Raw genomic sequence first — 25,900 nt, 5'->3', positions numbered from 1 at the left:
CATACTTTGCCACCACAATCCAAAAAGAAATCAGAGGCAGCACTGCAAGATGAGGAAATCCTGTGTAAGCCTTAGCAACACAGCCTAAGGCTTCGTGCCTTTGGTTCCATCCCTGCACTTTGCAGCTACATAAACCAGCCAATCCCTTTTCTGTGGAAGCCAAAAAAACCTCACATGGGGCTCAAAAGAAACCTAACTCATGAAATTGGAAGTGTTCTGACATCAGCTGCATGCCAGCCATGCACAGATGAAGCAAAATGATCCACACCATCTTTCTTGGCACTTGGTCTGATGTGGAGATAGCTACAAACAACTACAATTATTTAAAGCCAGTAAGATAACTGCTTTAATTAAATACTATGCAGAGCAAGGAGAGCACAGGGAGGTGGAGTCAGGACAGGCGTCAGCTAAGAAATAGCATTTCAACCTCCTCTGTACCTGCATTCAGGCAGTGAAGATAGAATTACTGGTTGGGAGAGTCAAGATAACACTGTCGACATACAGTCATCTCACAGTAAACTAAAACCACTACAGCCCACGTTGCATGACGGGAAATGATACTTACAAGCTCTGAAGGGTGCTCTCTGGTTGAGCCCACAAAATAGAAACAGCCACCAGCAAGCAGCCCTCCCATGCAAGAATTTCACCCCAATGTTACAGATGATGCTACGCTCTTAAATAATACCCAGGTTGGTTTTTTTTATTTTGAGTCCATGAACTTAAGTCTTCACTCCAGTTTTACTGCCCATTTGGACTACTGTTGATATAATCACTAAAATATCACAACAGCCCGCTGAAGATGAATAACCTATTTACTACCAAATGATAAAAGAGAGAGGGCAAGAGTAAGCCTCTGGTTCCATAAGACATTTCATGATGAGTTAGAAATGTGACTGATCTCGGAAAACAACAAGGGCGACTACAGAAGCACCTCTGGGAACATCTAATTTGCTAAGAAAGGCCCTGAAGGTTGCTCTTTTTAAGTGAACAGAGCTAGTGTCTTTTATATCTTTGATGATGCAAAACTCAACAGGAGAGTTGTGCAGATAAGTCAGAAAAGGAGGACATCGCAGGACAAATTCTCCTTGCCTTTGTGGTTTCCAAACACATCAGCGATTCATCTGGTCCGGGAACACAGTTCCAACTTTCCAAAGCAAAGAATCTTAGAGGTGGAAAAATTAATACTGATGGAACACAGCCACGTGATCTCAAGAGAGGTGCTGGGGATGTGGCAGGAGGGACGGATGCCTACCAGATAACGGGGATTGCTAAGAAGCAGCTGGGTTCTCTCTGTTTCCAAAGCACTTATAAGATTTCTTCAAGTGCCACGTGAATTCCACTTCCCCTTCTTGCTTGCCACGTGACTTCCTACAAAGACTTAGCCGCCCCTCTTCCTGAAAATGGGATTACTATTTTTCACACACTGACCAGGCCACTACTGGAGTCCAGGCAGAGTCAGGCAATGGAGAGACCCACAGTGTATGACAATGCAGGCAAGTGCCTGGTGCTTGGCATGTGTTCCATAAATGCTGGGGGTCAGCAACCCCATGGAGACCTGCCAATTTCCTCTAAAACTAAGAGGGGATCCATGCTGAAAGCTCACAAAGGGAAGTTTTTTGTTAACGAGTTTGTTTTTAACAACAACAACATATGTTTATGCTTATAAAAATTTTTGTTTGAAAAAGGATATACAATAAGATATTGTTCATCCATCCCAAACCCACCATCACCTAGACTTCTTCTCAAGAATTAAATGGTACTGCCCACAACCACCTTCTTTTTTGGTGTGCTTCCAGCAAAGTCTATGCAAAATCATCAAGCTTTTGTATGTGTGGGGTGGGTTTGCATAAGCACTAATCCCTCCTCTTTCCCCGCCCCCAAACATGGGAGGGAGCATACCACACACTCTTTTCTCCATACAGCTTTTTTTAACCTAAGAATGTATCCTGGAAAGAATGGATAAAGAAAGTGTTATCTATTATACATATAAAATGGACTATTACTCAGCAGTAAAAAAGAAGGAAATCTTGCCATCTGCCACAACAGAGATGGACCCGGAGGGCAGGACGCTAAGTGAAATAAGTCAGAAAAAGAAAAACACTGTATTATCTCACTTTTACGTGGAATGTAAAAAACACCAACAAAAGAATCCCTAGGCATAGATGCAGAGAACAGACTGGGGGTTGCCAGAGTTGGGAAAGTGAAGTCGCTCCATCGTGTCCGACTCTCTGCAACCCTGTGGACTGTAGCCTACCAGGCTCCTCTGTCCATGGGATTCTCCAAACAAGAATATTGGAGTGGGTTGCCATTTCCTTCTCCAGGGGATCTTCCCGACCTAGGGATCGAGTCCAGGTCTCCCGCATTGTGGGCAGATGCTTTAACCTGAGCCACCAGGTTGGGGGTTGGGAAATATTGGTAAAGTGAGTCAAACGTACACACTTCTGGTTCTAAAATAGGTAAGTCGTGAGAACGTAATCTACAGCGTGGTGACTATAGTTACTAATACTGTATTCTGGGACTTCCTTGGTGGTTCCATGGTTAAGAATCCACCTGCCCATGCAGGGGATATGGGTTCAATCCCTGGTCCGGGAAGATTCCACGTGCCATGGGGTAACTAAGCCTGTGAGTCACAACTACTGAGCCCGGGTTCTGCAACAAGAGAAGCCACCGCAACGAGAAGCCAAGGCACGGAAACAAGAGAGCGGCTCCCACAGCTGGACAAAGCCAGTGAGCAGCAACAAAGACCCAGCACAGCCATTAAACAGACACATACATCTTAAAAAAAAAAAAAAGAAATTCCATATTTGAAAGTTGCTAAGAGAGTACATCTTCAAAGTTTTTATCACAAGAAAAAATTATGTAGCTGTGCATGACAACGCATATTAACCAAATTTCGTGTGGTGACCATGTTGCAATATACCCAAATATGGAATCATTATATTGTACCCCTGAAGCTCATAATGTTATATGCCAACTATAAAAAGAAAAACAATAAAAAAAAAAAAAAAGGAATGCATCCTGGAGCGGATTCCTTCTTGGTATATATGACGTCTTATTTTAAACAGTAGCCCAGTATTCTTCTGTAAGGATATACCTTAATCTCTTCCGTCAATCCTTTTCTGACATACATTTATTTCAGTTGCCTCCAGGGTCTTGCTATTTCAAACAATGCTGCAAGGAGCTTACATTACACACATCTTCACACTATAGGTTAGATGTGTTACTAGAGGAAAGGTGGGATTTATAAGGTAAAATCCTTGGAAACTATATATATATATATATATATGTATATGGGCTTCCCTTGTGGCTCAGCTGGTAAAGAATCTGCCTGCGGTACAGGAGACCCCGGTTCAATCCCTGGGTTGGGAAGATCCCCTGGAGAAAGGAAAGGCTACCCACTCCAGTATTCTGACCTGAGAATTCCGTGGACTGTATGGAGTCACAAAGAGGTGGACACGACTGAGCAACTTTCACTTTCGTGTGTGTGTGTGTGTGTGTGTGTGTGTGTATTTATATATAGGAAAGATGGGGTTTATAAGATAAAATCCTTGAAGTTGCAAGAGTCAAAAGGTACAAACACTTAAAATGCTGGAATGGCCTTCAAAGAGTTTGGACTCACTTTCACACTCACGAACAGGGTCATAAGGATGCCAGTCTGTCCAACTACATTCACAGAAGTTTGTTTATCAAATTCAAGGGAAGAGAGGGGGGCAGAGCTTCACTCTTGTCCCACGGTCTCTTCCCGCCCCCGTGATACCACATATGATCCTACTACTGCCTGAAAATTCTGCCCCTTGGATGCACAACCCGGAGATCAGAGCTTAAACCAGAATGAACGTCAGCACTGGTGTGCTGAGCTGGCTCGGGCTGGCTCAAAAGAGCCGACTGTGCACATCTCTTCCCAAGCCTGTGTTCAGTGACATCATGTTGCTGGCTTGAAATTGTTCATGGTGGAAGTATTGATACCACAGAGACAGGCAAATGCTAGTCAGGGCTTCTCTTTCTTCCCCCAGAGACCTCTGTCAAACATCAGCCACTGATGCATACTACAGTGGAAACTGAGGCTCTGCTGCCCCTTTTTACAATGTCTGCTCTCGGCAGGATCACAAATTCTTGGAACCTCAGAACTGGAGGAGATCTAAAGGGACAGCCGATCATTCGGTCTTCTCATGCTGCCTCTCCCCTGGCCCCTGTGCTGAGACATAAGCAGACCCTCTCCTCCACTCCTCTATGCCTCTCCACCATATTCTCATCTCTTTATTGCTTAGTGCTTATTCTTAATGATACTCTACAGTGTAGTAACTGCACACACAGACTCTAGGCTACACTAGAAGACAGCCAGGGGTCAAATCCCAGCTCCGTCATTAGCAGCTCTGTGACCGTGGGCAAGTGGCTTAAACTACTACACCTTAGCTTCTCTGTAAAGCACAGATGATAATGATAATGCCTGCCTTAGATGTTTGTTCTGAGGATTCAACGAGTTAATACAAGGACACAGAACAGTGGCTGGCACACACTAAGGACTAAACAGACGTAAACTACTATTACTGTCTTCCAGTTCACTAAGTATCTTTCACGACATCTAGGCTGTCAGTTAACACTTTTGTTGGATTTTAATTTCAATGACTATTTTTCACTTCTATGTGGCAGCTTTTCAAATCAACTTATTCTTTTTCTACCTTTCATTGCATTTTTGTATCCTCTTTAGTTTTTAATCATTTAAAAATATACTGTCTATAGTCTCTTTTAGATGTTTTTTTTTACTTTCAACTCAGAGTCACTCCTTTCCTAAATAGTCCATATGATTTAATTATGCACTCATCTTCAGAGTTCTTTCTGTGGGAGTCTGTCAGGTCTGGGTTGTTGAAATAACCCAGTGGAATGACTGTGTAAACACACAACACAATCCCTAGTGTTGTGCTAGAGAGTCCCACAGTAGACAGCCAGTTTTCATGTTAATTTCTCAACTCAAGTTCTCATATCTCATGATAATAACAATATAGATTCCACAACCACATATGGTATAGCCCCAGATTTTTCATTTCTTCCTGGTGACTTTCTTTCCACTCAAAAAAATCTTCCTCTCTGTTTCTCCCAACAGTGGGGCTTTTGCACTCCTTTTTCATGAAGACATGTAATGTTTAGAGCTCCTGGATATTCATGTCTACCTTGGGCCCAAGTCTCATTTCTAAGCCCACTGTGGTCTCAAAACCTTAACCCCAGACTCTACAGCTGCTTTGTGGGTGCAAAAGCCCCATAAGTTATTGTGCCTTCAGCTCATATAACCATTCAGCTTGAATTTCTCTCCATTTTTGACACTTGGGGACTTCCCTTTCTGATGAGCTCCCCTAGATAGAGTTATTATTTTTCAGTCAACTCTGAAAGGGACTGCTGGCATCCCCTTTCCAAATCTGTAGGTTGGAACCTAACCCCCAACACGAGGGTAGGGCCTTCATGGATGGGATTAGTGCCTGTAGAAAAGAGACCTCAGAAAGTTCTCTTGCCTCTTCCACCATGTGAGGGTTTTAGCACAAAGAAACAGGAAGTGGGCCTTCACCAGACACTAAATCTGCCAGCATCTTGATCTTGAACTTGCCAACCTCCAGAACTGTGAGAATTAAATTTCTGTTGTTAATATGCAACCCAGTCTATGGTACTCTGCTACCGCAGCCTGAACAGACTCAGACAACCCATTACCAGTGAAAAGAACCTGGGAAAGTTACTTCTCTGAACCTCAGCTCCTGAGGGCTATTGTGAGGCTCAAGACAATTCAAATGAAGCGCTTAGTTCTGAAACCAGGTGGCCACAATCAAATCCGGTTCTGCCACTTACCAACTTGGTAACCTTGAACAAATTACTCAAACTCCAGGGCTCAGCTTCTTCTCCTGAAAAACAGAGATATAGCAAGGATTAGGCAAGTCACAAGTCCCCAGCATACAAAAAGCCTCCAGTAAATCCTAATCACTACTGTTTTTTTTCCTGTACCAAGAATAACAACTCCATGTAACCCTTCTATCCAGTAGTATTTCAAGCCAAATAATATTTCTCCAGACCATCATATTTTACAGAAGATGTTTCACAAATGTTTTTTTCTCATTTAACACTCAAAACAGTCTGGTATATGACAAATAAAGAAATGAAGATATTAAAAAAAAAAAGGAAACGGAGATTCAGAGATGTCAAGTTGTAAGAGTTCTTTATATATTCAAGTCAAGTAAACTTGCTCAAGGTTGCACAGCAAATAAAGAGAAACCCCAAATCAAACTCCTCTGATGGAGGGGCACAGTTCGGCTGGACTGCATTGTCCCAGGGACAGAGAGGGCGGAGCCTGGCTGTCCTTTCAGACCCACAATTCTATGATAAAGGATGCTGGGACTCTGGGCTACGTCAGCAAGTCCGGCTTTCAGAAAAACACTCAGCTCAACTTGCATTTGAACTGTTCTCAGTCATCCCACCCCTGACTTGCTTCCTGCTCTAGGTATCTACACCACAGAGAAAGGAAAACAAACGCACATTACACCATCCTCGTCACCCTCAAAACTCTTACAAAAGAGATTCACAAAAACTTATGAATCAGAGGGAGTTTTCATAAAACCCAAGGTAAATAATATCCCACTCGAACCCATTCACCAGCATCAAGTGCGAAGATCAGAGCAGGCCTGCAATGTCTAGACACTCATTACTGCCTGCAAGAGAAAGAGATTGCTTTTTCTCTGGCTTTCCTTTTGATTAAATCTTTAGCTCCCTGAGCTGTTTTCTCTTGGCTTGTCATCGGGGTCTGAGACTACCGGAAGCCACTTAACCAGCCTCCCTTTATTCACAAAAGATTTGGGGGCCCTGCCTAATTGTCGTGGGGGAATGTTATCAGCCGATCATGTCAACCACTCTGGCTGCGTTGCCAGCAATCCTCTCGTTCGCCAGTACAGGTTTCCTTTCTGCTGTTGTCTGAATGTGGTTTAAAATTCCCTTTTCAAGAATAATCACAAAACTGCTCAGTGGCCAAAGAAAAGAGCCATTTCATTTAAAACAACACAGGCATACCAAGTTTCCCTGGTGGCTCAGTGTAAAGAACCCGCCTGCCAGTGCCAGAGACGCAGGTTCAATCCCTGGGTCATGAAGATCCCCTAGAGGAGGGCATGGCAACCCACTCCGGTATCCTCACCTGAGAAATCCCATGGACAGAGGAGCCTGGCGGGCTGCAGTCCATTGGGCTGCGAGAGGCATACGTGAACAACAAAGCATACTCACAAGTTAAGACCTCACGGGTAAGCACAAGGGCCACACTCTGTGTGTGTGTGTTGTGTGTATGCACTTACACACAGACGCCCAGAAACACGGTGACAGTCCTCTCGACTCTGCTCACTATGTTTTCCCATTACATAAAGATTTCATTTTCTTTCTTTCTTTCTGGTTCTTTGACCAGATTTACAAAGCAGAAAATAAGACAAGCTGTTTATTTGGCAACAATTTTTTTTAAGGTCCTGGGCGAAAGTCCTAGAAATTAGAAAAAAGTATACTAACTTGCTCTCACAAAACTCTTTAAGAACATGAAGATTAAGCTGGTCTTTCCATCACTTAGAGACAAACCAGGAAAGAGAGTATGTCTCCCCTAGAAGGAAAGTCATCTCAAAACAAGGGTGACTTTCTCTCACTTCCTCTCTGTGGACAGAGAAAAGCTGGACTATGACTCTAGAAACCGGTCTACCGCCATACCACTCTGAATACGCCTGATCTCATCTGATCTCAGAAACTGAGCAGGGTCGGGCCTGGTTAGTACTTGGATGGGAGACTCTAGAAACTGGATCTGATCTTTTTTCGTCTTTAGACTTACAGCATAGGCTCCAGTCCATTCTTGGTCTTTCAGAGCTGTGTGACTTTGGGTAAGTCACTGAACCTTTCTGAGCTTCTGTAGCTGCTGCTGTCAAGGGAGGACACGCATTCACTCAAGACCTATCTGCTGAGCACCTACAATATGCCAAGCATGTGGCCATGGGATTAATTCCAGTAATTAAACTGTCCCAGCCACAAAGAGCTCTCATCGATTAGTGGAATAAAGACTTCCCTGGCAGTTCAATGGTTAAGATGCCGTGCTTCCAATGAGTACAGGTACTGGGCAATCACAGAAAAGGGTATTTAATTAATTCCACAGGGGAGGGAAAGTGCTAGGTATAAGGAAGACTTCCCTCAAGGAGGTGTTATCTAAGCTGCGAACAAAATGACAAGTTAGAATTTGCCCAACCGAGGGGGATCCAAGCAAAACTGGCAGCATATGGGAAGGCCCATAGGCAGGATGGCTGGTTCACAATGTCAAGCACAAGAGGCAGGAAGAGAGACATTGGGTATGTCAACCTGGACATGCAAGCAGGTGGGCTTGCCAGGGCAATTTGCCTGGACTAGGAGGGTCAAGCATTCACAGAATCCCAGCCACACCAATCATAAGACCCTTGGACCAAATTCCAGGACCTTGACCTAGGGTTTGGAGAGGGAAATGGCAACCCAATCCAGCATTCGTGCCCAGAAAATCCCACGGACACAAGAGCCTGGTGGGCTACAGTCCATGGGATGGCAAAGAGTCAGACACAACTGAGCGACTAACACATTCAAACACGTTCAGGGTCCCTCCCAGTCCTAAGGGCTGACCCTATGGTCTTCTGAGACCCCAGATCTTCCTCTTGGCCTGATAACCCTTGTACCAGCACAGCCACGTCCCTGAGTCCACTCGGGGAAATGCCAAGCCTCCCACGTGGGCCCTGTCCTTCCTCTTTCCTTTCCCTTCGGGAGAGACTAGCCAGTGACTCAAGGAGAGAGTTGTCCCCTACTTGTCATTTGTTTCTTAAAAAAAAAAAAAAAAAGCACCCAGGACTCACTCACACAGTCATTTGCCCAACCTCCTTCTCCCACCCAGCCCCTGACCTAGCTGAAGAAATGCTGAATTATCTGTGTACACTGTCACCTCCAGGACACTTGAAGTTACCTGAGGTTGGATACTCGTTTTGGTCATTCTGCTGCCCCCCGCCCCTGGCATTGACCCCTGATTCATACCAGGCCCCCAAAAGTGCATGCAGACATGAATGGGTTTATTGTCTCTGCAAAGGACCACCCATCCAGAGCTGCCCTCAGACAGCAGCTCTGAGACCAGTGAGGAAAACCCAGAGAGGTGTCAGCTCAACACCCCTCCCCCAGGGCTCCCTAAGCCACTGCAGACGCTCAGCAAAGCCCCCAGAAAACTAACACCCCCACCACCGTGATACCAGTGAAGAACCTCAGGTCCAAAAGGATGATACGACTTGTCCAAGGACTCTTAGCTAACGCAATGTTTTTAGAAGGGGGACATCAGGGACTTTCCTGGTGGTCCAGTGGATAAGACTCTGAACTCCCAACACAGGGGGTCTGGGTTCGATCCCTGATCAGGGAACTAGATCCTGCATGCCACTACTAAAGATCCCACATGCCATAACTAAGACCCAGCATGGCCAATTAAATAAATACTTTAAAAAAAAAAAAAAAAGTGGGACAACTGTCTTAAACGGAAGGCTATCTAGTTGCCCCTACCAGAAACATTGCTTATTTTAGGGGAAAATACTTGGCAGGTCTAATGGAATCTTCCCTTTACCTGACCACCAATTACAACACACTTTCGCAACCCCTGGGATTCTCTAGGCAGGACTAAAGGTCCCATTGAAGCATCGACCTATTTTTTGAAGATGACTAAATAAACTTTTTTAGGGTCTGGGTATGTTCTTGGATTACGGATCACTTTTTAATTCTCTATAATGTGATCTCAGGCTATAACAAGTTTTAAAGGAAAGCTGAGATCCCTGAACACTCTTTTTTTAAAAAAATGTTTTGATATTAACTTTACTGTGACAGCAAACACAATTTTTAAGAAGGCCATTTTGACCTATATAACCCTTTCACCAAAAGAATTCCTTATTGTTCCTGTGTCCTCTTATTAAAGTTTTTATTCAGAGATTAATACTCGGTACCAATGTATGTATTTCATTTAAAGGAACCCAGGTGGCACTAGTGGGAGAGGGTCCGCCTGCTAATGCAGGAGACATAAGAGACGTGGGTTTGATCCTGGATTGGGAAGACCCCCCTGGAGGAGGGCATGGCAACCCACTCCACTAGTCTTGCCTGGAGAATCCCATGGACAGAGGAGCCTAGTGGGCTACAGTCCATGGGGTCACAACTGACACGACTGAAGCGACTTAACATACATGTACCTTTTAGAGTAGAAGTTAAACAAAACAAAAACAAAATACAAACGAACAAACTGATTATGCAAGTCACTGGCATGATGTTTCTGAAACCACCACAGAGCAAAACCCAGGTGACAAATGAAGTGCACCTGGAAATTCTGGGTCTGGGACGTTGAGGGTAACATTTTCTAGCCTGCTTCATCCAATCATTATTCTGACACTTTCCATATCCCATTTAATAGGAAACAGACAAAGGAAAACAGATGCTTTACTTGTATCCACCTGGCACAGCAAACTTCCAAAGCTTGCAATAGCTGCTTATCGCTGAAGAGTTTAAAGCAGTATTTTTGTGCCAATGAAATAACATCTCAAATGGCCTAGCACAGTGGTTCTCACTCCAGCTCAACCAAAATTCACAAAAGCAGGAGGTAAATCTTTAAAAATACTGTTGCTGGGTCCCCAGCCTGCACAATTAAAACAGAATCTCTAAGGATGAAACCTTAGCACTATAGTTTTCCCAAGATCCCTAGGTGACTGTACGGCACAAGGACCGCAAACCACGGGCTAGGTTAACTCATTAGTCAAAGAAAGCCCATGGGAAATCTTATCTGCAAGTGATGAAGGCATTGTAATTAAATAAAACGGCAGATGTAAAAGCACCTAACAGGGCCTGTTACCCAGAAGACACTTAATAAATGTTAATTAAACAAAAAAATAATAATTCAAGTAATTACTCCTTCTCCTCAGTGAATTCACCTTGTAATTTTATTGGCTTGTTTATCACTTGCTGTTTTTCCTTAGCCTTGATTCATTCTATTCCTGTTAATAATAATAAAAATATCTATATGTTAACAAAATTATAAACATATACCCATAATCCTGTTCAACTATAAGAGCTCTGTACTATTTCCAACAACTCTTAATCACTTATTTAATAAAACTTTCCCCTAGAACAGTGGCTAATATGTACTAAATACTCAACAAATGTTGTTTATAATAAGTATTATTATTCAGGATTTATGATAATCTGCATAACTTAGGCTGAAGTTTTATTTATACTATTCAAAGGACTTAGTGAGAATGTAAAAATATTAGCAGGGCAATATTTTTTTAACTTTCTTTTTTATATTGGAGAATAGCCAATTAACAATGTTGTGATAGTTTCAGGTGGACAGAAAAGGGACTCAGCCATATATATATATATATATATATATATATATACACTCTCCCAAACTCCCCTCCCATCCAGGCCACCACATAACACTGAGCAGAGTTCCTGTGCTATACAATAGGACCTTGTTGCTTATCCATTTTAAATATAGCAGTATATACATAGGGATCCCAAACTCCCCAGGGCAATATTTAACAGACTTAAAAAAATTTTTTTAAGCACATTCATTCTTTTTATAAATTTGTGAAAAAATATTAAATGTGATCACTGCACAGGTAACTAGCTTATCTTGCACATTCAAGGGGGCCCGGCAAAAGCTACTTGTGAACACTCAGCAGTTTCCACAGTCACTTGGAAAAGCTAACATTGCAATTAGTTCAAAGTGCTCTCTTAATCCAACTTTTCCCTACCACTGCCTCCCTGAGCCTGTATTAGGAAGGTGATTTTTCTATATGTTCACATTACCCCCTCAGTTTAACTAAGAGAACAAAAATCTGTTTAAATATATATATATATAATTTCTTAATCAAGATGAGAAAGTTTTATTAAGACCATTTCCAAACCTCCTGTTGCCCTGCTTGGATGAATTAAGCCAGTCGGCATCTGTCTCCTGTTGCGCTAAGCAGAGGAGGCATTCAACAGCCAGAATGTAAGATCTACTGCGTTTGGTCCAGGACCACATTGTTAGCAGGAGACCCTTCCATGGTTTACACCTGAGCATGTCACTGTTTGCTTCCTTTTGCCTTCTGACTCCAAACATCTGCCATTTCATGTTTCAAATCAGTACATACACAAAAATAATCGTGATATGCGCTTTTCTAAATGCACTGTTGCTGTTCAGTCACTAAATTGTGTCTGACTCTTTGTGACCCCATGGACTGCAGCAGGCTAGGCTGCCCTGTCCTCCACTATCTCCTGGAGTTTGCTCAAATTCATGTCCATTGGGTCGGTGACACCATCCAACCATCTCATCCTTTGTTGTCCCCTTCTCCTCCTGCCGTCAACCTTTCCATCATCAGGGACTTTTCCATGAGTCAGCTCTCGGCATCAGGTGGTCAAAGTATTGGAGCTTCAGCTTTATTTACATGCATATTATACATATAATAACTATTATACATATCATAACAAGTATTACTGGTCTGAATGTTTGTGTCCCCCCTCCGGGCTTCCCTGGTGGCTCAGACAGTAAAGCGTCTGCCCGCAATGCGGGAGACCTGGGTTCAATTCCTGGGTCGGGAAGATCCCCTGGAGAAGGAAATGGCAATCCAATCCAGCACTCTTGCCTGGAAAATCCCATGGACGGAGGAGTCTGATGGTCAGGCTACAATCCATGGGGTCAGGCTACAATCCATGGGGTCAGGCTACAATCCATTGGGTCAGGCTACAATCCATGGGGTCGCAAAGAGTCGGACACGACTGAGCGACTCTGACCTGTCCTGTCCAGATTCCCATGTTGGAATCCTAACTACCCAGTGCGATGGCTTTAGGAGGTCGGGCCTTTGAGAGGTCATGAGGGTGGAGCCCTCATGAACGGGATTAGTGCCCTTGTAAGTGAGACCCCAGAGAGCTCCCTCACTCATCCCATCACGTGAGCACACAATGAGAGGAGAGCCCTTGCCCAAGCATGCTGGTGCCCGGAGCTCAGATTTTCAGCCTCCAGAACAGTGAGGACTACACGGCTGCTGTTTATAAGCACCCAGTCTGAGGCATTTTATAATAGTAGCTCTGACAACCATAACAAAGTCAAAAGTGACCGCACAAACAAGTGATAGCTTGGTTTGCTCAATAAGAACATCGCGATTGACTCTCCCATGCCAGGCAGCTCCAGAGGCACAGGGAAATGGAGGCGAGGGCAGAGTTCCCATCTTCAAGGGTTTCAGGCTCCAGGACAGTGTATGAACTGGCTACTGTGACACAATGTGACTCTGACCAGGGGTGACAAGGAAATGCCAAGGATAGGGTCGCAGGGGCAACCCTAAATATTTAGAATCAGAAATTAGGAAATGAAAATGAATAAGCACATAGGAGATAAACAGTTGTGGATAACAACATTAAGATAACTACTATAGCTTTCATCAATTGCACTGCCCTCTCAACTCCCATCACCTAATCTTGACAATCAGATGCCACTTTGGGGACCTCCCTGGTGATCCAGTGGCTAAGACTCCATGCTTCTAAAGCATGGGGGTGCGTGCTTGACCCCTAGTCAGGGAACTAGATTCCATATGCCACAGCTAAAGATCCTGTGTGCTGCAGCTAAGACTCAGCACAGCTAAATAAATCAACAAATATTAAACATATGTATATGTCTATCCTGTGATAAACCATAATAGAAAAAGAATATATATATGTATAAAGAATATATATAATCACTTTGCTGTATAGCAGAAATTAAAACAACATTGTAAACCAACTATACCTCAATTAAAAAAATAAATTTAAAAGGAGGTAAAGGAGGAAAAGACGACTTCCTGGAGACTGAACAGCCAGACTCAGTACCATCTCAGCAAAACCGCAACCCTGTGGGTCAGCCCTGCTGCTGCTGCTGCTGCTAAGTCGTTTCAGTCATGGCCGACTCTGTGAGACCCCACAGACGGCAGCCCACCAGGCTCCCCTGTCCCTGGGATTCTCCAGGCAAGAACACTGGAGTGGGTTGCCATTTCCTTCTCCAATGCATGAAAGGGAAAAGTGAAAGTGAAGTCACTCAGTCGTGTCCAACTCTTAGCGACCCCATGGACTGCAGCCCACCAGGCTCCTCTGTCCATGGGATTTCCAGGCAAGAGTACTGGAGTGGGGTTCCATCACCTTCTCCTGTGGGTCAGCCCTCGTACTACCCTTTTCAAACTGTGCCACCATTAAAGACATATCACAGTTTCCTTGAAAGCATGACATGGGTGAAGGTAGAGAATGTTACTGGGGGTGTCTGGTCTAAATGCTTGGTTTTATAGATGGGAGAATCTGACACATAGAAGGAAAGGAACTTGCCTGCAGTGAAGACAGCAGGATCACAGCGGAGTCAGAACCAGCTCCCAAGATTTCTGACTCCTAACTACCCAGGGCTGACTACTGAGCTTCCACCCACTTCCAAACAAACTCCTTCACCTGATTACTAACTGCATCCAGGTGTCTGCTCTCAGCTCAGGTGCATGCCCTTTAGGGAAAGGCTTCTGGGGACATCCTACCTGGTACTCCCCTTTCTCTGAGCATTCCTCCCAGATTATGCTGCCACTTCATCAGCTAGCTTCCCCCCACGCTTGACCTTGGAGCAACTCTTTGTTCAAGTCTTGTGTCCTGGACCTGAGCACAAGCGGAGGTCTACGTGGACACAGTGCAGTGAACAAAGTGACCAATGTCTCAGGTTCTTGGGAATTTCCCAGCATTAACCAAGCAAGTCCCAAGTCCCCGAAAATCCCTTGGCAAACCAGGACAGCTGGTCGCTCTATTAGTGGACACCAACAAAGTGACATGGGGCTTCCCAGGTGGCGCTAGAGGTAAAGAGCCTGCCTGCCAATGGAGGAGACGAATGTTTGATCCTCGCATTGGGAAGATTCCCTGGAGGAGGGCATGGCAACCCACTCTAGTATTCTCGCCTGGAGAATCCCACAGACAAAGGAGCCTGGTGGGCTACAGTCCACAGGGTCGCAGAGGGTTGGATACAGGTGAAGTGACTTAGCATGCATGCAACAAAGTGAGACAGCTGGTTCAGTATGTCCCCGCCTCTAACCGTCCTCAGCCACTGTATAAGCCGGGCCTAGAGCCATGCCTCCGCCATGTGGTCACTCTAGCTCAGCACTGATAGAACTTTCTGTGCTGCTGGAGATGGTCCTTATCTATACTGTCCAATACGGGAGTACCAGACCCAGGGGACTACGGAGCAGCTGAACTCTGACTGGTGCAACCGAGTTTTTAATTACATTTAATTTTTATTAATTTCTATTTAAATAGCCCCATGTGGCTAGGAGCCACCACATAGAACAGTTTGTCTTTGGTTTTACATAATTGGATCTACGGTCCACCTCTGTGCACGGAATGAGCTTTGGAGTCAGAATGACCATGGTTCGAATCCTGACTCAGTCATGTGCAAATGTCACAAGCCCCTGGGGAAGCTTGTTTCTCCCTCTGTGATCCTGACAAGTTGACTACGAGACAGTGTTCAGAAAGTGGTTGGTTCCTGGGAGAACTTATGCAAAAGGATTTCTCTGGACCATGTAAAATGTAAAAAATGTAAAATGCTATGTAAAAATGCTAGAAAAATATGATTCTGAACCCAAAAGAGTTGCAAGGGCATCATCATGACCAGACTTCCAGCATTCCTGGCAGGTTCAAGTTCAGATTCTAAACTGCTGGGGCTGTGCTGCTTGACTGGTCCCAGGCCTGTGACTGGTTGTCACTGAGTCCCACTGGGGCAGCAGGCACTGGGTCCTGGGAGATGCTGAGACTCTGAGGCCATCTGAGGATGACCCTACACGGTCCAGAGCAGTGAGAAGGCAGCACCTGGAGGAAGCCCAGGTGCCCCACAGGGCTCAGGCGCACCCCGGGCCGGCTACCTAGTGCCCAGGGGCACCGGACACACCGGGTCCAGCCTGCATCCGGCACATGTAAGGAGAACACCACCCCCATTGCCTCTCCCAAGGGCCAGGACACAGTAATGAGCTGGCAACCAGGAGCAGCTGCGAAACCCTGGAAGCATCTGGTTTCTGGAACCTGTCCCTGGCCCTAATGAATCCACCCCCTCGGCAGGAACGGGCGGCAGGTCCCGGGAGGAGCAGGCTGCGGATCACAATCACCTGGGGAGCTTTACAGCAACACTGTTCCCCAGATTGGGCACCGGTATTTGCAGAAAGCTCCCAGGTGACTGTGAGTCCCAGCGGCATGGCTGGGACTCGGTGTCTGTCATCTGAGGGCTTGGGAAGATGGTTCTGATGGGGACTATCTAGGCAGCACTAGAGGGCTTCCTAGGTGGTTCGGTGGCAAAGAATCAGCCTGCCAAGCAGTAGACATGGGTTTGATCCCTGAGTCGGCAAGATCCCCTGGAGAAGGAAATGGCAACCCACTCGAGTATTCTTGTTTGGAGGAGCCCATGGACAGAGGAGCCTGGTGGGCTACAGACCATGGGGTTGCAAAGAGTCGGACGTGACTGTGCGCACATGAGCACGAGGCAGAACTAGGGCTGGGGAGAGAAGTCCCCTTGTTAAGAAGTCCCTCCCTCTGGCTGCAGGGACAATAGATGGTTGGGGGACCCTGACACCACAGCTAGGCCACAAGTTGCTCGCCTCCCTCCCGCCCCAACTGGCAGAGACACTTCCGGTTCACCAGGCCTGAGCTGTCCCGTGTCTCAAGTGCAGCCTCAGTGTGGAGGGCCCTCCTTCCTCACTATCCCCAAGCACCCCAAGCAGAAGCCCTAATCTGTACACCTCTCTGTCCTGGCGTCCCATGGCTGCACCCAGCACCGAGGAAGCCCACGACAGATGCTATTATTGTGGTTGTTACTCTCATTTCACTGAAAAGGAAACCAGAAGCTAGCGACAGTATGACTCACCCACGGCCCCACGATGCTGGGGCAGGGCTGGGACAGGAACTCTGGGTGCCTGGGTTCATTCCCTCCCTGATACCCCAGGCTGGGGCGCACTGCCATTGTGTCCACCCTCACCCATACTTTTTCTCCTCCCTCTTATAAGTCAGTATGCAGGCTCTGACCATCAGAATAAATGCTTATCAGTAGCCTCGGGCTCTGATTTATAGGATGCCACTTATCCTCAAAGGTTTCCCTGGTGGCTCAGCGGTAAAGAATCTGCCTGCCAAGGCAGGAGATGGGGTTCTTCCAGGGACAAGAAGATTCCCCTGGAAAAGGAAATGGCAACCCACTCCAGAATTCTTGCCTGGAGAATCCATGGACAGAGGAGCCTGGCGGGCTACAGTCCATGGCATCACAGAGAGTCGGACACGACTTTCCTACTAAACAACAAATTATCCCCCAAACAGTCCATGGAGTCTATGAACACACCTTGGGCAGTAGACAGGGCACTGGTTTTTAGCACAGCCTTGGAGCCTGACATACTCGAATTGCCAGAGTAGCTGGGTGATCCTGGACACATTTCTTAACCTCTCGGGGCTTGGCTTCTTCAGTTGTAAATAGGGATGATGGTATTTACCACTCAGGTTTGTGGAGAGGCTTACTGAGATCAGCCACAGGGATCAGATGGGCTCCACGGCCGGCCAGCAGGAAGTACCAACAGCTGGTAGCTATTATTCAGGTGGCAGGCACTACCCTTCTTATCATCTGCTCCACGCTCCATTTCAGACCCACAGAAGCCTCCAAACTATGCACCCTCTTGTGACCCTTCTCTTCCCACAGGCCACCCTGGGCCGGTGGACCCAGCCCACTGCCCTGGGCCTGGCCTGTCCTCTTGGGAGCACCGTCCTGGAGGATCAAGTGGCTGGATTCATCATATCATCCCCTCCCCATCCCCATCCCCCCCGAGTCCCCCGGAAAAAAATAAACAAGAAGTAACTCTTTCTATTCCTCATTCCAGACTTCCTGAATTTAAATCAAATATTTGCACACTCTCCAAAGCCTATAAACCTGAATTGCTCACAGGAAAAAAAAAAAGAAAACTTAGGTGCAAAGAGAGTAAGTGTGGGCGGTTGTGGCCTCAACGAACCTCACAGGAAAGGGCATCTGATCCGAATAACCACACAGCCCAGCTGAGGGAGCAGGGTGTGCAGGAGAAAGCTGCCGTTTACAGGGCCAGCTTCCTGGCCTCTCTCCGGCGACCTGCACAAAAATCAATGGTGCATTCCCTCTGTGGGCGGTCCATGGAAGCCCTGGGGCTGGGGGTGGGAGTGGGGCAGGGGGCAGTGAGTGTGAGGAGGGCTGGGGGAGGCGGGCAAGTGAGCACCAGCTCCCCAGTGCCACCCTGAGAGAGCTCAAACAGGAAGTGTTGGGCTGCTTCACACCAGCATGGCTGCCCAGTTGTTAAAATCCCGAAGGACTTGACACAGGCTGGGAAAGAGGTACTGTCCGGAGCCCCTCTCCCCGGCTGCCACACCCCCCACCCAGAGCCCCCAGACGGGCCCCAGCTAGGAAAGGATGAATGTCAAGCACTGTGGAAACTTCCAGAAAGGACTCTGGTGGCTGCCCAATGTTAAACATTCTGAGCATCAACCCTGGGCACAGTTCAGAGGCATGAAGAATGCAAATGACACTCTGAGGGATTAAGACGAACAAGCCTTCAATACACGTTTGCTGGAGGAAGAGAAGGAAAGACTGACTCACGAGGCAGCGGCACCTGGGACAGGCCACGGACCCACAGCGCCTCCCTCCCTCTGGGCCACTCACTCCATCCAAGCTCAGGCACCAGAGCCTCAGAAGCCTCCCTGGTCAAACGAAAGGAAAGTCTGCCCTGACCTCCCACTCTAACCCACCCTAACCCTCACCAGGCAAAAGGGAACTTTGGGCTCCGCCCTGCCCAGCCTCCAGCCCCTCTGGGATGGCACCAGTGCCTCGGGGGCACCCCCTGACCCTCCCACCATGTGCCCCAGGGGCTGGCGTGTCAAAGCATGGAGTCTTCCAGAACCGATGTTGCTTCAAGAACAAGCCTGTGACTAAAACTGGCCAGTAAGAGTCCTCTCAAGGCTCAAGAATGGTCATGTGACCCTAACTGGCCAATAAGGAAGTTCTCGAGCACTTTGGCTGATGTCATCACAAAAGAGTATCCTTCTCCCATCACACAGGGCAATTCACATGAAAGGTTGAAAGCCTGAATCTATCTCACAGGGAGAGACCCCTTGAGAAACAAGGTGCAAGGAAGGCAAGGCAAAGAAACAGCGGGAGACACAACCCGGCCAGCGTCGTCTGGGCCCGCATCAGCCACCCCTGACTGTTTCACAATAAATGATCTTTTTCAAACCTAAGCCAGCTTGAGTTTGGTTTCTGTCACTTGGAACCCAGAGCACGGTCTGATACATTTCTCAGTGGGTGCACAAGAAGATGCGGGTTGCTACCAGACCCCGCTTCCTGCCCTGGCTGGCAGTTCATGTGACTCGATGGCTTACTGATGGCATCTGAGAGGTTGGCTCTGGGCCCCCTGCTCTCCATTTCATGCAAAGAGGCATCTCTCTCCCACTGAACCCCCAGACTCTGGTCTCTTGCTCTCCATCTCACAAGCTATGAACACCACCGGTTACCTGTTCTAATACATGGATCTTTCAGTGGCCCTATATGGCCCGAAGATCACGATGCAAGTCCCTCTAATGCAGCTCGTAAAGCTGCCATCCCAGTATGTGACGACATGAGTTCTCCAAACCAATCCTCCAGCCCAGCCACGCACACCTATGTATGCCGAGATCACTCTCAACTCCAGGTTCCCAACCCCAAGACAGAAGTGTCTCCAACCCATGCCAGCTGATTCCAAAAGCTCTTGCAGTACAAAGGTGACCCCTCGTGTTCTGTAACCCACATCCTGCCCACTGAGGTCACAGCCCCCACTCCTCACAGGGGTGAAGGCAATGTTGAAAGAACCTCATCAACACAGCCTCGTCCCCACAGAAGAACTATCAGGACTCTCCCAAGAGCTTTCTAACACCCACCAAAGCCATAAAGTGGCTCTGATTCAAGCCTTTGTCGTGTAAATTAAAACTCCCCATCACCACCCCAAGTTTTCATTGAAAAATCGGCCAGCTGTGTACATTTCATCCAAAGTCACCGGAAAAAACCTATAGATAAAGCTTCTCTTGGCATGGAACACAAACTGACAGCATTTATAATTACACAGAGTTCACTGCAAGAAAGATTTCAGAGGACTTCCAGTGTAATCTCCCCATTTTACAGAAGTAGAAACTGAGATTCCAAGAAGTGAAATGACAACCCAGGGTCACACAGACAGGAAGCAGAGGAGCCAAGACAAAACACCAGGTCCTCTGCTTTTTTTCCCCTCCAACAGTTTATAAATAATAACCTTTTCTCCATTTACTCTGTTACAATACTAATTCATATACACTCACTTGAAAATGTGAGCCATGGAGAAGTGCTGTATGTTTTGATATCTTCTGCTCTTTGCATCACATCTCGCTGAGTGTCTCAAAACAGGGTCTCTGTTTCCTGGCAGAGGGGCTGGAGCCCTCCAGGCCTGAGGCTTGGTGCGGTTTCTCACCCTCTCCACTGCCCGTAAACAACACCAACAGGGGCAACACAGACAGTAACAGCTGCTGGTTGTGCAATAAGAGGCGACCTCTTCTTCCTAATGTGGGCCTGGGCAAGGAGGTAGGGGGTGGGCTCTGTGAAAGCATCTCCCCTCCCCTGGACCCAGCAACGTGTCCTGAGGACATCTGTTCATCATTCAGAGTGGTTTGTTTTGTTCTCTGTACATCCCATGCATCTCTAAAGAAAACGCCTCTTACAGGGTAACAAAGATTTCAGAAACAGCCCGGAGCTCGAATTTCTGGCAGCTCGTTTCACTCACTGTGTGGCCTGTAGGCAGGTCACTTTACCTCTCTGGGCCTCAGTTGCCTCGTCTTCAAAAAATGGCAGAAACATCATCCATGGAACAGAGTTGGAATCCCTTGAGCTCTACTTGAGGCCGTGGCTACTTGGCAGACCCGGGTCATCACCCTGGATTCCCAGAGCCTTTCTCCTCCCGCTGCCCATCAACTGCTCAACACACAGGCCACGATCATCCTCTAACTCAGCCCCGCCAACACCACAGTGTCCGCACCTGCCCCTCGTGCAGGGTCAGGCCCTAAGTGTCTGCCTTCCTGCCTGGGGACCAACCACTTCTTGGTCCGACGCCCCTCCACGGTCGGCTGGCTCCAGGGCCCAAACTCGACAACCTGGTCACCCCAAACTGGCCAAGAAGCCCCACTGTCAAGTTTCTCCTCGAAGGCCTGAAAACCTCTCCCAGTTGCCATAAAATTACTCAATTTTTCCCTTGTGGGATCAGATGGAATTTAAGTCACTGAAGTCTATACAGCCCTTCCCGCACAGAACATGTAATGCCTGCGAGATTTCCTCCCCATCTCTGCCCCCAAATCAAGCCGGTGTTCTATTCACTGCTGTCCACTGAGGAAGTGGGAGGGATCCAGCAAACCCAGACTGAACGATCACGCTTTCTATCTGGCTCTCGATGGTCAGTCCTGCCGTCCCCCATGACAGGGTCAGGGCCTCTCACCCCCCAACTCCCTCTGGGCAGACATCTATCTATAGACGGAACCCTGTGTCTGCTCCCCAGCCCCCAATTCCATCCACCGAGTCTGGGGAGTCTAGACAGGCTCCGATGGGGGGAAGCAGAACTTCCAAGCAGAAGGTGGAACGGAGTTGGTGAGGAGATGGGGGCAAGCATGTGCTGATGTGTGGCCGATCTGCTTGGGGTAAAAAAGAAAGGCACGGATCCACCTGCCAGTGCAGGGGACACAGGTTCGATCCCTGGCCCGGGAATATCACACATGCTGCAGGGCGACTAAGCCCACGTGCCGCCGCCATTTGAGCCCATGCTCCAGAGCCCAGGGCCACAGCTACTGAAGCCCAGTGCCCTAGAGCCAGGGCTCCGAGCAAGAGAAGCCACTGAGATGAGAGGCCCGCGCGTGGCGACAAAGGGCAGCCCCTCTTGCCACAACTAGAGAAAGTCCGTGTGCAGCAATGAAGACCCAGCACAGCCAAAAATAAACAAACAAAGAAGAAAGGGACCTGCAGCAACCTGGATGGACCTAGCGATTATCATACCAAGGGAAAGAGGCCAGAGAAACACAAATATCACATGGTATTGCTTATCTAAAACAGTCAGACACGACTGAAGCGACTGAGCAGCAGCAGCAGCAGCAAACAGTGATACAGAAATAGACCCACAGGCACAGAAGACAAGCTTATGGTTACCAAAGGGGAAAGCAGGGGAGGAATAAATTAGGTGTTTGAGATTAACATATATACACTGCTGTATACAAAACAGATAACCAACAAGGACCTACTATATAGCACAGGGAACTGGATTCAATATTTTGTAATAAGCTATAAGGAGAAAGAATCTGAAAACGAATACATATAACTGAACCACTGCTGTGTCCTTGAAACTAACACAACACTGTAAATCAACTATACTTCAATTTAAAAAATAATAATGATAAAAGAAGAAAGGATATCCAGTTAACCCTTTAATTCACTCAGTGTATTTTCTGCCTGAACTTTCTGCCTCATTGTTTATATTAAAATATAAATATCATCAGGTCTCATCCAATGCCAAATCCCCAAATTTTTACAAATGCCCAAAACACACCTGGTGATACAAGAATGTAGGATGGATCACGGATCAGGTATCTAGAACCTCAACAGACTATTAATAATAATTTCTTGAGTAGTGGGGCTTATACTGGGAGTGGGTGGAGGAGAGTCATCATGAACTGTTGGTGGGAATGAAAAATAGTGAAATCCCTTCGGAAACCTGTTTGTCAGCTTCTCAAAAAGTTAAATACAGAAATCCACACAACCCACCAAATTCCACTCCTAGGCATCTACCCAGGAGAAATGAAGACCCACATTCACAAAGGCTAGCACACCAATGTTCATAGCAGCATTAATCCTAACAGCCCCAAAGTGAAAACAACGCAAATGTTCATCAGCCGGTGAGTGGAGAAATGATGTGATATACTGCACAACAGCCTATTTTTTCTATAATCAAGAGGACCAAAGTACTAGCATCATCAATGTGGATGAACCTCAAAAACTTTATACCCAGTAAAAGAAGCCAGACACAAGACATCATATCTTCTACTTACACCTGTTGTTGTTGTTGTTCACTCAATAAATCATGTCTGACTCTGCAACCCCGCGGACTGCAGCAGGCCAGGCTTTCCTGTCCTTCACTATCTCTTGAAGCTTGCTCAAATTCATGTCCATTGAGCTGGTGGTGCTCTAACCATATCATCCTCTGCGCTCCCTTCTTTTGCCTTCAATCTTTCCCAGCATCAGGGCCTTTGCCAATGAGTCGGCTCTTCCACTTACATAAATGTCCCAAAGGCAAGTTTATAGACATTTATATAGAAGTACAGGTACAAAATCCGCCTGCAATGCAGGAGACCCCAATTCGATTCCTGGGTTGGGAAGATCTGCTGGAGAAGGGATAGGCTACCCACTCCAGTATTCTTGGGTTTCCCTGGTGGCTCAGACGGTAAAGAATCTGCCTGCAATGTGGGAGACCTGGGTTCGATCCCTCAGTTGGGAAGATCCCCTAGAGATGGGAACGGCTACCCACTCCAGTATTCTGGCCTGGAGAATTCCATGGACTATACAGTCCATGGGGTTGCAAAGAGTCGGACACGACTGAGCGACTTCCACAGGTACAAAAGTAGATTATTGGTTACCTGGGGTTGAGGACAAAGATTATTTGTAAAGGGACATGAAGGATCTCATCAGGGTGATGAAAGTGTTCTAAAAACTATATTATGGCCACGGCTGCACCCTTCAGTAAAATAACTAAAAAATCACTGAAATGGGTAGACTTTAGATACATAAAATATACCAAGCATTGGTTTCCTATGGCTGCTCTAACAAATTACCACAAATGTAGTGGCTTAAAATACAGACGTACTGTCTTATAATTCCGGAGACCAGAAATCCAGAATGGGCTTCGCCAAGCTGCAATCAGAACCAAGCTTTCTCCAGAAGTTCCAGGGGATTGTCTGTTCTCCCTTTCCTGGTGGCTGCCAAGTACCCTGTGATTTGTAGCTTCAAACCAGCTTCAAAGCCAGCAGTGTCAGCATCTTCAAATCTGATTCTGACCCTCTGTTTCCATCATCAAACCTCCTTCTCTGACCCTCACCCTCCATTCTCCTGTAATAAGCCCCACCTGGATAATCCGGAAAGAGCTTCCCATCTCAAGATCCTCCGTCCCGTCAGCAAAGTCCCTTTGAAAGGTAAGTATTCACAGGTCCTGCAGACTGGGACCTGGCCATCTCTGGGAGGACATGATTCTGTCTACCACATACCTCAGTGGAGCTGTCACGAAAACAAACAAACAAAAATAGCCCATGCAGGATGTGGCCAGCGTGTAGGGCTCGTACAGGTGACCTTCCTAGAAACCTCACTGCTGCAGAAGCCCTCGAGGGCCCTGTCCTAGGGAGCGCATAGGAACTGAAAGGGTCCTCACTTTGGCTTCAAATCTAAGAGGGAACGGGACAAGAGACCAAGAAAGCCTGGTGAGAAGACCCGGATCATCGGTCAAGTTCTAGATGAACGAGAGGATGAAGAGGGGAGAGTGGGAGAAACGCCTGCAGTTTCCACTGAGTTGACCCCTGCCCTGGTCCTCCCCACTCACTGTTGATTCTAAAGAAAAAGTTTCATGTCTGCACAGATGTGAGCGTTTTGGTGTTCTGAAATTTCCATCTCGCTGATTATTTTAAGAGAACCTAAATTAAGATAGTCCCCAGATAATCTCTGATTTTGACAAGCACTTGAATCAATACGTATGGAGCCATCGGATATTTGCACCCTCAGCAAATATCTGGACCAGACTGTCCTTATCAAGGTAACAGAGGGCAGCGACCAGGACGGACCCTGTGGAAGCACATGGCAGCCTGAAGCCTTCTCATCCTTCACGCCTTACAGTGGTCACCTCTCTGCCTAGTCTTCATCAAGGTTATGGCCCTTCCCAGCATTTGAAAATGGCTTTTTCTTCCCTGTCTCTTCTACTAGGCTGTGTGCTGCCGTGTGGGCACGTGCACACACACACACACACACACAAATATACACAAATGAAAAAACAGTCAAAGAATAAGACATGTTTAAAGAAACAACAGGCTCAAGAGCTGAAATGAAAACTCCAAAGGACAAACATTTCCTCTCTTTGGTTCTGCACCCCCACGCCCCAGCACAGTGCCTGCTGGCACTCAGTAAATACCAGCTAAAGGAATGAATGGCCAGAAAGCCCCTGGTTGCCAAGATTAGGGACTCCTGGTCTCTGCACCCCTGTGTCTGCGAGCACATCGCCTGACACACAGTAGGTGGCCCAGTGTTTACACACCTGGCCTGCAGCAGACTGGGTCTTCGAGGAATGGGATCGGGCTGAGTGGTGTCGACACCACAAAAAGGAAGGCAGGAGACGGGGAGCCTCCACAGCAAGCTCACCCACCTCCCATAACAGGGGTGCGGTGCCCCACTCTGCCTCGGTGGTATCTGTCAGTCAGGGTCACTGGTTACAGACAACAGCAAAGAAAAAAAAAGGAATTTGATGAGAAAATTAGGGGAAGCTCCCAGAACGCCAGGCAGGCCGGAGAACCAGTCTGGGATAAAGGAGCAGGGGAGACTGGGCCAAGGACATGCCAACAGATGTCTGCTTAGGGTATTCCTGACTTCGAGGAACCTCTAACTCACCTGCATCACTGCTGCACTCAACCTGGAATCTAAGCCACATGGCCGCTCACAGGTCACATGCCACAGCCCAATGTGGGAAAAAAGAACAACTGGTCCCCCTTGGTTTCTGTACTGGGAGTCAAAGCTCTGCTCCCCTGCAAGATTTACTTTTTTGGGGTTCCCCCAGACAGG

General features: G+C 47.0%; 1 protein-coding gene across 37 annotated transcripts in view; it reads right to left on the bottom strand.

Moving 5' to 3' along the window:
* Nucleotides 1–25,900, bottom strand: part of CYRIB (CYFIP related Rac1 interactor B) — a 143,122-nt gene that overhangs the window by 98,645 nt on the left and 18,577 nt on the right. For 35 of the 37 annotated variants that reach the window (XM_042254111.2, XM_042254112.2, XM_060393369.1 and 32 more), the window contains exon 2: nt 5,833–5,885. Coding sequence is in view for 2 of the 37 variants with exons in the window: in XM_042254103.1 (XP_042110037.1) it covers nt 5,833–5,885 (53 nt within the window). In the remaining 35 variants the exon portion in view is untranslated. Of the gene's footprint in view, nt 1–5,832; nt 5,886–10,958; nt 14,442–20,376; nt 23,880–25,900 lie in introns of those variants that run through there. The other 2 variants (XM_012183563.5, XM_042254107.2) reach the window with 2 other exon arrangements.

This window comes from Ovis aries, chromosome 9 (genome assembly GCF_016772045.2).
Source record: "Ovis aries strain OAR_USU_Benz2616 breed Rambouillet chromosome 9, ARS-UI_Ramb_v3.0, whole genome shotgun sequence".
Taxonomy (NCBI): Eukaryota; Metazoa; Chordata; class Mammalia; order Artiodactyla; family Bovidae; genus Ovis; species Ovis aries.
This window is presented reverse-complemented; position numbering and strand designations above follow the sequence as displayed.